This window comes from Diabrotica virgifera, chromosome 4 (assembly GCF_917563875.1).
Source record: "Diabrotica virgifera virgifera chromosome 4, PGI_DIABVI_V3a".
In the NCBI taxonomy this organism is placed as follows: domain Eukaryota; kingdom Metazoa; phylum Arthropoda; class Insecta; order Coleoptera; family Chrysomelidae; genus Diabrotica; species Diabrotica virgifera.
In genome coordinates, this window is record NC_065446.1 from 159,925,501 (window position 1) to 159,939,582 (window position 14,082).

The following is a 14,082-nucleotide window of genomic DNA, read 5'->3' on the forward strand; positions in this document are numbered from 1 at the left end:
TAAAAGAGAGTTCTGTATTCTTAAATTTATAACCTTACTTTTACAAGTAATTAGGATTATTTTATTTACATGTAAATATTGAAACAAGTATTGTACTGTGTCATAATTTAAAAGTCATGTTGCAGTATTTTGAAAAAAAAAATGAAGCTCAAAAGAAATATACTTATACAGTACAAATTATTTTTTAATGGGAATGGAAATTTACGATTTCAAAGGTGAAAATGTGTTGGGATAGTATAGATGGACACTTTTTTATTTTAGTATTAAGTGGTTACATAATTATTGAGAATATTAATAAAATTACTAGTAATTTGAATTAGTTTTAATATGTATTATAATAGTATTAATTCTCATCATGTATCTGGCTAAATAGCTAAGTGCTAAAGCCACAAAATAAAAAAAATTGAAATTAGTGGCCTAGCACCTTTACTTTGCCTGGGGGCGAGGCGAGCTAATAAATTCTATTTTCTTATTGCAGTCATTTTTTGACGGCTTAAGAAGTTACATAAATGATGTCTTTAGGCTGTGAAATTTTAACCGTAGAAAGACATCTCTATGACTTGTATTTACATGATATAGGGCTTTTCACTCAGTCATTTGTTTCGAGCTTCTGTCATGTGTTGTCTAATATTAATATATCTGTCATATGTTATTGATATTGCCAATGATACAAACTAAAGACGTATGACGTAGGTATATTAATATTATGTGACGCTTGACCGAAGCTCGAAACAAATGACAATCGATGAAAAAGCCCTATTCAATAGGGCATTTCATTCACAGTCATTTGTTTCGAGCTTCTGTCATGTGTCACATAATATTAATATATCTACGTCATACGTTATTGGTATATACCAATGATACAAGCCAAAGACATATGACGTAGATACATTAATATTATGTGACTCATGACAGAAGCTCGAAACAAATGACAATCGATGAAAAGCCCTATTGGCGTCTGCATATCAGGATCCGGTAATACTATATTATTTATCTATGATCAGGATATTGCTAGGTGTACACAAGTAAACAACACTTTTTTGATTAAAAGGTTTATTTCATTAAATCAAAACTTACATGGATACAATTTAAATAAGATATTTTTTCTATTTAAGGCAATATAATATAAGATATATATTTTAGTATAACTCTCCTACATTAACAAGCTTTAACACATTCAGTGGCCATGAAGTATGAGTAGCATCACGAAGGTTTTACGGAAGGTACTGACGACACAAGTTATGTGAGTAGTACTGTGTAACTAAATAAATGATTTAAGTATGTGGTACCAGCCAAGTGGAGCTTGTTCGAGATGGGCACCAAACATGTTAATCTGGTCATGCACAGAGACTTATACTATAATATGTTATATCTTCTATTGCTCACTATTGTAATGAGTGAGCCTGCATACACAAACTATAATATATTATTATGGTTCTGTGTATGCAGGCTCACTCATTACTACTGGAGTGAACAATATGAGATGTAATATTATGAGATATACCTATTATATATTATGGTATAGAGTATAGCTCTCCATGAGTGCCAAGTTTTAAACTTAACTGATAACAACTAATGGATACCCTTTTATCCAAAATTTTATGAAAATTTTGAATGGTCATATTGGTATTAATTCCACAACCCCTTCCTATAACAATAGGCCCATTGTTGGATGTTATTGCAGTAGTTCTACTGGAAATACTTATTAAAATTGTATGTATCTGCATCACTTAGAAGTCTACCCAAAAAGCTATTAATACTCTCTAAACCATCATTAATACATCTTGTATATATAATAGGATCTTTTTCAGAATCAGATATTTTATTAAGATTTACTTACCATGCCCTATCTATGTGCCAGGCACTTAACAGTCTATTAGGAGCAATACCCATTACATTTGACGAGGCATTGTAAAAGGTGTCACTTATGCCTGATATGAAAACATTTGACTATACATATAATACCAACACAGACATGTATTTAAAAAAATTGGTAAATTAAAGTAGGTATCTTTTCTATTTGAAAATAAGAAAGCAGTACAAAATCCATTCCCAAATTCATCTTTTACTAATACTGTCATAAGTTCAAAGTCATAGGAATTGAGCCCATGAGTTCCATCGATTGCGATAAAGGATTTGCCAAACTTAATTAACATTTCCTTTTGGCACAGTATTAAGGAAAATAAGACAAAAATCATAAATGTTAAATTCAGAATGAATATCCATTAGTATGCCCTGTTGTTTGTAAAATAATATTGGACATGAGTCTGTAAGCATTCAACCCAAAAATAAACACTGGTTGCATCATCCTTGTACATATACCCATCTTTCAAATCAATGCCATAAGAGAGTTTAATGTTTGTGATATCTTTTCTTGTAAGTAAATTAATTCTTTTTAATTCGCCTCCTATGCTATTATGCTATCCTGAACAGTCTGAAGTTTACTAAAAAAGTAAAATATAGGTATAGGAGAATCAAACACACTAGTTTGAAATTGTAAACTGTAGTAAATATTCATGAGTATAGGCGGGTTGACATTACTAGTGAATAACGAACGTGGCTCACGCTTACATATTTTGCCCGTGCTATTGTTAGATATTTTATTATCTATTTTCAAACCCAAGCAGTACATTTGTATTTATGCAATGCATAGATACAAATGTACTGCTCGAGTTTGAAAATAGATAATAAAATATCTAACAATAGCAGGGGCAAAATACGTAAGCGTGAGCCACGTTCGTTATTCACTAGTAATGTAAACCCGCCTTAATATTTAAAAAGTGGTTTAGTGGTAACATTCTTGTTTTAAATTATATTGTGTATATCGACGGCGGAAAGGCAGGACCTCATAACTGAAAAATTTGTATAAAATGAGTTACTTCGGTTTTCGCTTTAGAATAAGTGTATCAGCACCTATCAAACAGCTTTTAGAGCTGGGAAAGCCTTTTGGAAGCCTTCCTGAAACTTTCCCAGCTGTATATAAACTAAAATAACTGCTGATAAACTTATTCTAAAGCGAAAACTGAAGTAACTCATGTTATAAAAAATTTTCAGTTTTGCCTTTCCGCCGTCGATATGCAAATATTTTACTTACATTTTTGAAGAAAGTCTCAAAATAAACTTTGAAGAGATATTTATCTGATTTTGGTATTTATGTAAGTGCTCTATATCATCCTCATGCCTATAATGTGTTTTAAAACAGTTTCAATATTTTTATAGCTTTTAAAGATTTTAAAGCTCTTTTTCTATCTTGTTTTGAAAAATAATTTTTTGAGGATCACATACATATACATTCATAATAAGATGTTTCATGTTCTTGTACTCTGTTCTCTTCCTGTGCCATCCATACAGTGCAAATCTAAAAAAACAACATAACAGGTGATTACACGGGCAGTTATACTACTTACAGCTTACTTTGTATCTAATCTATTATATCTAGTATTACTCTATTAGTATCTACCTACATAAAACTATCTTTGAAATCTAAATTTTTGATATCAACATCAACCTTAATACTTTAAAAATAAATAATATTGTGGAAGTTACACGTACCTACCTAAAAGTTTTTGAATTGCAATTTTATCAACTGGAAAAGACTTCAACATAATGAGTTTTAAATTATGACAAAGCACAATATTTATTGTTTCAATTTACGTGTAAATAAAATAATAATAATCTTAATCACTTGTAAAAGTAAGGTTAAGATTTTTGACTTGAGAAAACAGAACTGTCAAATTTAAAACCAAACTGCTATAAAATTTTAAAATTCCCGCTAAAAGGAATCTGGCAACATTGCCGTCGTTTGCTGGGAGAGATTAGTCAAACGACGGCACTGTTGCCAGATTTACCTTTTTCCTTTTAGCGGGAATTTTAAAATTAGTCTAATGCCACTTTGGTTTTAAAAGAGAGTTCTGTATTCTTAAATTTATAACCTTACTTTTACAAGCAATTAGGATTATTTTATTTACATGTAAATATTGAAACAAGTATTGTACTGTGTCATAATTTAAAAGTCATGTTGCAGTATTTTGAAAAAAAAAATGAAGCTCAAAAGAAATATACTTATACAGTACAAATTATTTTTTAATGGGAATGGAAATTTACGATTTCAAAGGTGAAAATGTGTTGGGATAGTATAGATGGACACTTTTTTATTTTAGTATTAAGTGGTTACATAATTATTCAGAATATTAATAAAATTACTAATAGTAATTTGAATTAGTTTTAATATGTATTATAATAGTATTAATTCTCATCATGTATCTGGCTAAATAGCTAAGTGGTAAAGCCGCAAAATAAAAAAAATTGAAAAAAACATTCTTAGTGGCCTAGCACCTTTACTTTGCCTGGGGGCGAGGCGAGCTAATAAATTCTATTTTCTTATTGCAGTCATTTTGTGACGGCTTAAGAAGTTACATAAATGATGTCTTTAGGCTGTGAAATTTTAACCGTAGAAAGACATCTCTATGACTTGTATTTACATGATATAGGGCTTTTCACTCAGTCATTTGTTTCGAGCTTCTGTCATGTGTTGTCTAATATTAATATATCTGTCATATGTTATTAATATTGCCAATGATACAAACTAAAGACGTATGACATAGATATATTAATATTATGTGACGCTTGACCGAAGCTCGAAACAAATGACAATCGATGAAAAAGCCCTATTCAATAGGGCATTTCATTCACAGTCATTTGTTTCGAGCTTCTGTCATGTGTCACATAATATTAATATATCTACGTCATACGTTATTGGTATATACCAATGATACAAGCCAAAGACGTATGACGTAGATACATTAATATTATGTGACTCATGACAGAAGCTCGAAACAAATGACAATCGATGAAAAGCCCTATTGGCGTCTGCATATCAGGATCCGGTAATACTATATTATTTATCTATGAGCAGGATATTGCTAGGTGTACACAAATAAACAACACTTTTTTGATTAAAAGGTTTATTTCATTAAATCAAAACTTACATAGATACAATTTAAATAAGATATTTTTTCTATTTAAGGCAATATAATATAAGATATATATTTTAGTATAACTATCCTACATTAACAAGCTTTAACACATTCAGTGGCCATGAAGTATGAGTAGCATCACGAAGGTTTTATGGAAGGTACTGACGACACATAAGTTATGTGAGTAGTACTGTGTAACTAAATAAATGATTTAAGTATGTGGTACCAGCCAAGTGGAGCTTGTTCGAGATGGGCACCAAACATGTTAATCTGGTCATGCACAGAGACTTATACTATAATATGTTATATCTTCTATTGCTCACTATTGTAATGAGTGAGCCTGCATACACAAACTATAATATATTATTATGGTTCTGTGTATGCAGGCTCACTTATTACTACTGGAGTGAACAATATGAGATGTAATAGTATGAGATATACCTATTATATATTATGGTATAGAGTATAGCTGTCCATGAGTGCCAAGTTTTAAACTTAACTGATAACAACTAATGGATACCCTTTTATCCAAAATTTTATGAAAATTTTGAATGGTCATATTGGTATTAATTCCACAATCCCTTCCTATAACAATAGGCCCATTGTTGGACGTTATTGCAGTAGTTCTACTGGAAATACTTATTAAAATTGTATGTATCTGCATCACTTAGAAGTCTACCCAAAAAGCTATTAATACTCTCTGAACCATCATTAATACATCTTGTATATATAATAGGATTTTTTTCAGAATCAGATATTTTATTAAGATTTACTTACCATGCCCTATCTATGTGCCAGGCACTTAACAGTCTATTAGGAGCAATACCCATTACATTTGACGAGGCATTGTAAAAGGTGTCACTTATGCCTGATATGAAAATATTTGACTATACATATATATAATACCAACACAGACATGTATTTAAAAAAATTGGTAAATTAAAGTAGGTATCTTTTCTATTTGAAAATAAGAAAGCAGTACAAAATCCATTCCCAAATTCATCTTTTACTAATACTGTCATAAGTTCAAAGTCATAGGAATAGAGCCCATGAGTTCCATCGATTGCGATAAAGGATTTGCCAAACTTAATTAACATTTCCTTTTGGCACAGTATTAAGGAAAATAAGACAAAAATCATAAATGTTAAATTCAGAATGAATATCCATTAGTATGCCCTGTTGTTTGTAAAATAATATTGGACATGAGTCTGTAAGCATTCAACCCAAAAATAAACACTGGTTGCATCATCCTTGTACATATACCCATCTTTCAAATCAATGCCATAAGAGAGTTTAATATTTGTGATATCTTTTCTTGTAAGTAAATTAATTCTTTTTAATTCGCCTCCTATGCTATTATGCTATCCTGAACAGTCTGAAGTTTACTAAAAAAGTAAAATATAGGTATAGGAGAATCAAACACACTAGTTTGAAATTGTAAACTGTAGTAAATATTCATGAGTATAGGCGGGTTGACATTACTAGTGAATAACGAACGTGGCTCACGCTTACGTATTTTGCCCGTGCTATTGTTAGATATTTTATTATCTATTTTCAAACCCAAGCAGTACATTTGTATTTATGCAATGCATAATATATAATAAAATAGATAATAAAATATCTAACAATAGCAGGGGCAAAATACGTAAGCGTGAGCCACGTTCGTTATTCACTAGTAATGTCAACCCGCCTTAATATTTAAAAAGTGGTTTAGTGGTAACATTCTTGTTTTAAATTATATTGTGTATATCGACAGCGGAAAGGCAGGACCTCATAACTGAAAAATTTGTATAAAATGAGTTACTTCGGTTTTCGCTTTAGAATAAGTGTATCAGCACCTATTAAACAGCTTTTAGAGCTGGGAAAGCCTTTTGGAAGCCTTCCGGAAACTTTCCCAGCTGTATATAAACTGCTGTATATAAACTAAAATAACTGCCGATAAACTTATTCTAAAGCGAAAACTGAAGTAACTCATGTTATAAAAAATTTTCAGTTTTGCCTTTCCGCCGTCGATATGCAAATATGTCACTTACATTTTTGAAGAAAGTCTCAAAATAAACTTTGAAGAGATATTTATCTGATTTTGGTATTTATGTAAGTGCTCTATATCATCCTCATGCCTATAATGTGTTTTAAAACAGTTTCAATATTTTTAGATACTATTATTCGACTAGTACACCAAATAAACATTTTGCAGGATCCTTGGGATTTTAAAGCTCTTTCTCTATCTTGTTTTGAAAAATAATTTTTTGAGGATCACATACATATACATTCATAATAAGATGTTTCATGTTCTTGTACTCTTGTTCTCTGTTCTCTTCCTGTGCCATCCATACAGTGCAAATCTAAAAAAACAACATAACAGGTGATTACACGGGCAGTTATACTACTTACAGCTTACTTTGTATCTAATCTATTATCTAGTATTACTCTATTAGTATCTACCTACATAAAACTATCTTTGAAATCTAAATTTTTGATATCAACATCAACCTTAATACTTAAAAAATAAATAATATTGTGGAAGTTACACCTACCTACCTAAAAGTTTTTGAATTGCAATTTTATCAACTGGAAAAGACTTCAACATAATGAGTTTTAAATTATGACAAAGCACAATATTTATTGTTTCAATTTACGTGTAAATAAAATAATAATAATCTTAATCACTTGTAAAAGTAAGGTTAAGATTTTTGACTTGAGAAAACAGAACTGTCAAATTTAAAACCAAACTGCTATAAAATTTTAAAATTCCCGCTAAAAGGAATCTGGCAACGTTGCCGTCGTTTGCTGGACATTTAATCTCTCCCTCGTTTGCTGGACATAATCTCTCCCCCCAACGCGGAGCAGTTCGGGTCGGTGGTCTATCTATCTCTCTCTAGCATAAACATGATGGCTGCCCCACCTCTTGGTAGATACCATAGCCATCTTTACTTTACAAGCCTTAGACAAGGAAAAAAGAGAGGACGGGTAACACCCATTTAACACACACGTTCCAAAAGTGAAGCCAGTTTTTGGTTTGTTTGTCACCAGAAACATGGCGGTCGCGTCAAAAATAACAATGGGTTGCCAGTGGTGGGTATTCATTGAAGGTTAAAATTTCATAAAAAATAAAGTAAATCATCATCTAAAATTCGTAATAAAAACATATGTATGTATTGAAACATATGTACGTAATATGAGCAACTTAATATAATTACCGTACACAAATTCTTCATTTTAAATACATTTCATGTTTTTATTTTAAATACTCAATGCATAACAATACCCCAAAGATACGTCGATGATCAAAATCCCTGGTGTCAGTTTGGCTTCACTTTTGGTCATAGGATTACTCGTCCTCTCTCTTTCCTTGTCTAAGTTACAAGCCATGAAGAGAAAAAGGCAACGTCGCAATTGATGACGTCCGTAGTCTGACTTTCGGACTACAGCTTTCGAAACTATGACTTTAAAGTACAAATTCTGGTAAAATTTATAGTATTTTTCTAATCAAACAAGAAAATATTATTAATTGAAAGTTTGTACAAAATAATATTAAAAGTAATTCCTTGTAAGTAACGTTTATTATACAAAAAAAAAACCAATAACAAGAATATAAACGGGATTCATTTTTTTCGAATCCTAAGAAAACTAATAAGTATTTTTCAAAAATTTAAACGCAGAGTGAAAGATTACGTTAGGACCAAGGGCCCAAAGTCCCTGAAAACTTCTATGTTTATTTTAATAAGTTACAGGGGTGAAAAATTGGGAAAATTTAGTGTGATTTTTAGTTTTAAATATGTCATTAAAAAAAAACTTTTTATTCATTCTAAGGGACTTTTGGCCCTCGGTAATAAAGTAATCTTTTATTCTGCGTTTAAATTTTTCAAAAATACTTATTAGTTTTCTCAGAATTCGAACAAAATGATTACATTTAAAATATAGGCGTCAAAATTTTTCATTTTGTTCCTTTCCCCTTAAAGTTTGTCGCACTGATTTGGAAACACCCTGAATTGATAAATAACAAATCTAGTTGTTAAACATAAGCGAATTAATAAAAAAAACAGAATGTTAAGAAAACCGGAGTCTATAGTTGGGTTTTAATTTCAGTATTTTATAACGCTGTGTCTAGGTACACGCTAACGTGTACGCAAGTAAAAAAAGTTAGGTACACGCTTAAACGTCATCAAGTCAATGACGTCATTATTTAGCGTGTACTTATGACTGGGTTTTTGGTACACGCTAATTTGAGCCGCGTATATGCTGTGGTATTAAGTATCTGTAAGTATCGCGAGCGTCGTAGTGTGGTTAGAATTTGTCTAATCGCGTTATGTTTAAACTTTAATATTGATTTGTAAAGAGTTTTTTTTTATTAACTATGGAGTGTCGACAATTATTTAGTTCTTTTAATGAGTTTAACAACATTTTAAAACAGTATGAAATAGATAAGGGACAAAAATTCGTGATTAAGGGTAGCAGAAGTAATAAGATAAAATATACGGGGCGATTGATTAGTGTGATAAAGCTCAGTAGATTCGCTCTAGTAATAGATAACAATAAATGTTAATAACAAAAATTGTATCAAACTTTGAGCTTCATATTACAAAATTAGTTAGAATGTTACAGAGGGCGTTCGATAACATAGAGGCAGACCAAACTTATGTTTTTAAATGGAACACCCTATTATATGTTATTTTACGTTCGAAATCTTCTTAACTTCCATATAACAAAAATATAAAGGTTTATTATGTTATACAGGGTATTTACAAAGTTATAACCAATTTTACTATGAAAATCGTAACAAGTTCAACTCCCTGTATAAATAAAAATAAACACCACAGACCACAGCAAAAATAAACACCAATATAAACTGGTATAATTAAGTTACGTATAAAAATTTTATCAACAGTATATTGTATATATCATGTTAACTAATATTTATTTTGCTAACCTAAATATATACTTTTATATACCTACGCGTTGTTTTATTACAATTAAGTTTTGAAACATCTGAATAGTTTTGCTTCCCTGTCCCTTTAGTCCTGTCGCCAGGGGGGGTACAACGGCCTCGTTAATTCAGATGGACTTACTCAAGTTTTTTTTATGTATTTTGACCCGTAGAACACGAATTTTTTGGGTAACAGTTGATCCGGATGTCGATAAGATTGTTATAGACCAAGAACTTGAGGAATCAAATAACAGCGATTTTTGGCAAAACAAAACAATATTTTGTATTTTTTGGGCCATTTTAAGTAAAAAATATTTCTACAAGTTTTTTCGTAGGATGCACAGTTTTCGAGATAAACGCGGTTGAACTTTAAAAAAATCGAAAAATTGCAATTTTTGAACCCGAATAACTTTTGATTAAAAAATAAAATAGCAAGTCTGCTTACCGCATTTGAAAGTTTAAGTCAAATTATATCGGTTTTGATTATTTGCATTGGTAAAAATTTATTTTTTTATTGTTTAACAAAGCTATAAACACGTAGGGTTTCCCGTGCTTTTACATGCGTTTTAACGCATGTAACGTAGAAATAGTCTTGATTGCACTAGTACCTATTCTACCTACTCGTTCGATTTTAAATGAGAAATCATAGAAACATCACTCACGCACTAGTTGTTTGTAGCTTTGTTTAGCAATAACACAATAAATTTTTAGCAATGCAAATAATCAAAACCGACATAATTTGACTTGAACTTTCAAAGGCGCTAAGCAGAATTGCTATTTTATTTTTTAATCAAAAGTTATTCGGGTTTAAAAATTGCAGTTTTTCGATTTTTTGAAAGTTCAACCGCGTTTATCTCGAAAACTGTGCATCCTACTAAAAAACTTGTAGAAATATTTTTTGCTTAAAATGACCCAAAAAATACAAAATATTGTTTTGTTTTGCCAAAAATCGCTGTTATTTGATTCCTCAAGTTCTTGGTCTATAACAATCTTATCGACATCCGGATCAACTGTTACCCAAAAAATTCGTGTTCTACGGGTCAAAATACATAAAAAAAATTTGGGTAAGTCCATCTGAATTAACGAGGCCGTTGTACCCCCCTGGCGACAGGACTACTTCCCCTTCCGTTAATAAAAATATTTTCTATCAAACAAACGCTAATAAAACATATCAAAATAGCGTGTACCAAAATATAAAGTCATTGCGCACGCTAAATATTGACGTCACTGGCTTGATGAAGTTTAATTCGCGTGTACCGAACTTTTTTATTTGCGTACACGTTAGCGTGTACCTAGACACAGCGATTTTATAAATGCCCGGTACACCATAAAAATTTAACTGGTTAGCAACAATATTATTACAGCCGTATTGTTAAAGACTAAGGTCCACTTTACATCAACTTAAATTGAACAATAAATTGACAAAGTTATTCAAGGCCAAATTTGACGAGTACAAAATGTATGTTTGTAAAAGAAAATGAAGGAATTTGATGAAATAGAACAATTGGATATGTTTTATTTTGTCAAATTTCTTTATTTTCTTTTTATTCACGGCAAAATTGGATGTAGAATTGTGTTTTGTATAATTCAAATTTGACCTTGAATAACTTGTTGTCAATTTCTTGTCCAATTATTGTTGATGTAAAGTGGACTTTAGGCTATAACATATTAAAAAAAATCACTTAAACCTGCCAACAAGTTTGGGAAATATAAGACACTAAAAATGACAAAATTTTTAAGTGGACGGATTTCTATATGCACGCAAGTTTATATAAAAATATATTATATTGAACTAAAATCATCTTAATAACATACCTTTTAATGTTCTTTATAATTTGGAGCACGAAATATTATAAAATATTTCAGTTTCTCTGTAAATACAATGAAAATTATTTAAAAACAAATGAGAACTGTCAGAATTAATCGGTCTACCAATAGATGTTGCCAAGTTTCAACTTCATGGCTTGTTAAGTAAAGGTGGCTATGTAGATACCATAGATATAACAGAATAGATTAGGCCAGTTCGAAAAATAGCGTAACGCGGAACAGTTCGGGTCGGTGGTCTATCTATCTCTCTCTACCGGCGCTTAGCTTTCTCTCTCTAGCATATGATGGCTGCCGCCTGTTTGTCACTGTCGTTCCGTTATTCCCACCTCTTGGTAGATACGCTCACACTCGCAAGACAGACAAAGATAGCTAGACCACCGTACTTGATATCGGCGTTACACCCCGATGCATCGAGTGGCATATGACTAGCCTGATCTATTTTCTTTACATATCTCTGGTAGATACACTCGCACGACAGACAAAGATATATATAGTATTTTTACTACAAAAACGTTATTACGTAGGTCGAAATTTTTGACGTAAGAGAACTGTCAAAACATTAGATTGTGACTTTTCATTATTGTCATGTTTATAAAAACATGGCAATAATGAAAAGTCACATTCTAATGTTTTGACAGTTCTCTTACGTCAAAAATTTTGACCTACGTTATAACGTTTTTGTAGTAAAAATACATAGCTACACAAACCATACATATATACGATATATAGTCTGTTCGCTAAACTCAGACGCAAATTTCTAGATATTTTAGTCGGTAATTCTGCCAATTTTAGTAAAATTGACAAAAAATAATTACTAAATAGTTAATAATCACTAAATAGTTAGTAATTTTGCCAGTTTTTGCAAAATTGGCCAAAAACAAAAAAATTATCGACTAAAATATCTAGCCAGTTGCGTCTGAGTTTAGCGAACCGACTATATAATCAATTTGTTTACAACCGGTTAAAAGGGCGGCATGCTATGATTTTGTTTTTAGGTTATAACTTATAAATTTGCTGGTTTTTTAATAGATGAATGTTTTTGGTTCCAACAATTCCAAAAAGATACAATGAATATATCATCGTAAGTAATATAGAATTAGTGTTTTATTAGTTTTTATATCAAAGGAATAATTGTTTTAGACCAGTACAAAGAATTTTGCCTTGTAACAATTCATCAATTTTGGAAAGAAGTATAGTCATAAATAAAACGAAACATTCAGTCAAACAAGACTTCTTGTGGTTCACTATTAACATTGCATTTCTGTCTGCTATTTTATATGATTTGTAAGTATGATTTTTTATTTTTATTAAATACTGGTGCTTTCAACAGGTTAAGTGCCAAGGATTTTTTCAAAACACAAAATATTGTGTATGTCTACCCAAATGGATGGACAACAAAACTCAAATTTTTGCTTATGTTCACCTAATTGGGTGTACCTACAACAATAATTTATTAAATAAATTAATAAGAGGACACCTGATGAGGAGTAACCGAACCTTTTTTCGGAACCAGACATGTTAACACATGCAAGTACAGTTATCCAAGTTACGCGAGTCTTGTGTTAGATGGTACAAACATTGAGATTGGGACTAAAACTACATTTTTAGGCATGACAATTGATGTAAATTTGCCATGGAAAAGTCACATACAGCAACTTAGTAAAAGGTTGAATTCAGTGTGCTGTACTTTAAGGATATTATCGCAATATTTGAATCAAGATGACCTAAAAGCAGTTTAGGTAAAAATTTACAGAAAGGGTAGACCTTGAAAATGCCGCTAAAAAGTGAAAAAAAAAGCTTAAATTTTATAAAAACATCAAAAAAAAAAATGTAATAATAACAAAAGAAAATTTACATGGAAATGCTACAAAAGTATATAATGTCTTAATAAAAAAAAAGTAACTGAAACAATAAATATAACTGATCTTTACAATTAAATTATGAAAAAATACGTAATGTTGGTTAAAATAATCAAGTTTTTAATAATCCAAAACAATATGTTCAAAACTCTAGCTACCACGTTTTCAGATTGGATCGTAACTTAAGAACTAGTTCTAAGCAGTGTGGAGGAGGAGTTTTAATTTTGTTACGAAACCATTTTAAAGCTAAACAAATCAAATCTGACGTTGATAATGTTGAGCATCTGTTTGTTCAAGTGGATTGTGCATGTGCATCAGTTGTCTTGGGTGGAGTATACATTCCTCCGAACTCATCAGAAGATATCTACCTTGGTCATTGCTCAGCAGTTGAAACTATTATAAACAATAGGCCAGACGTACCTGTATATTTATTTGACGACTACAATTTACCACTGGCTTCTTGGGCTCACTCAGGTGAAGAGGGCTTGCTCGT

The 14,082-nt window shown here is 31.0% G+C and overlaps 1 protein-coding gene and 2 long non-coding RNA genes across 8 annotated transcripts in view; 2 read left to right on the forward strand and 1 right to left on the reverse strand.

Annotated features, from left to right (window-relative positions):
- Positions 1 to 1,076: 1,076 nt before the first annotated feature.
- LOC126883201 (uncharacterized) lies at positions 1,077 to 5,314 on the forward strand. The gene is made up of 2 exons (XR_007697557.1): positions 1,077 to 1,223; positions 5,135 to 5,314. It is a non-coding gene; the product is annotated as an uncharacterized LOC126883201 (long non-coding RNA).
- LOC126883200 (uncharacterized) lies at positions 1,192 to 7,746 on the reverse strand. Of its 2 annotated transcripts, none has more exons than XR_007697555.1 (4): positions 7,518 to 7,746; positions 7,010 to 7,321; positions 1,476 to 2,444; positions 1,192 to 1,403 (listed from the first exon to the last, which is right to left on the reverse strand). It is a non-coding gene; the product is annotated as an uncharacterized LOC126883200 (long non-coding RNA). The 2 variants fall into 2 exon arrangements; XR_007697556.1 differs by adding an exon at positions 5,418 to 6,361 and having other exon boundaries at positions 1,192 to 1,504.
- A 4,390-nt stretch (positions 7,747 to 12,136) lies between these two features.
- The window catches only part of LOC114339121 (transmembrane protein 209), a 120,543-nt gene continuing 118,597 nt past the window's right edge, over positions 12,137 to 14,082 (forward strand). For 2 of the 5 annotated variants that reach the window (XM_050648454.1, XM_050648457.1), the window contains exons 1-3: positions 12,137 to 12,187; positions 12,726 to 12,811; positions 12,856 to 13,014. In XM_050648454.1, coding sequence (XP_050504411.1) covers positions 12,152 to 12,187; positions 12,726 to 12,811; positions 12,856 to 13,014 — 281 coding nt within the window. In that variant the 5' untranslated portion in view covers positions 12,137 to 12,151. Of the gene's footprint in view, positions 12,188 to 12,436; positions 12,459 to 12,725; positions 12,812 to 12,855; positions 13,015 to 14,082 lie in introns of those variants that run through there. The other 3 variants (XM_050648455.1, XM_050648456.1, XM_050648453.1) reach the window with 3 other exon arrangements.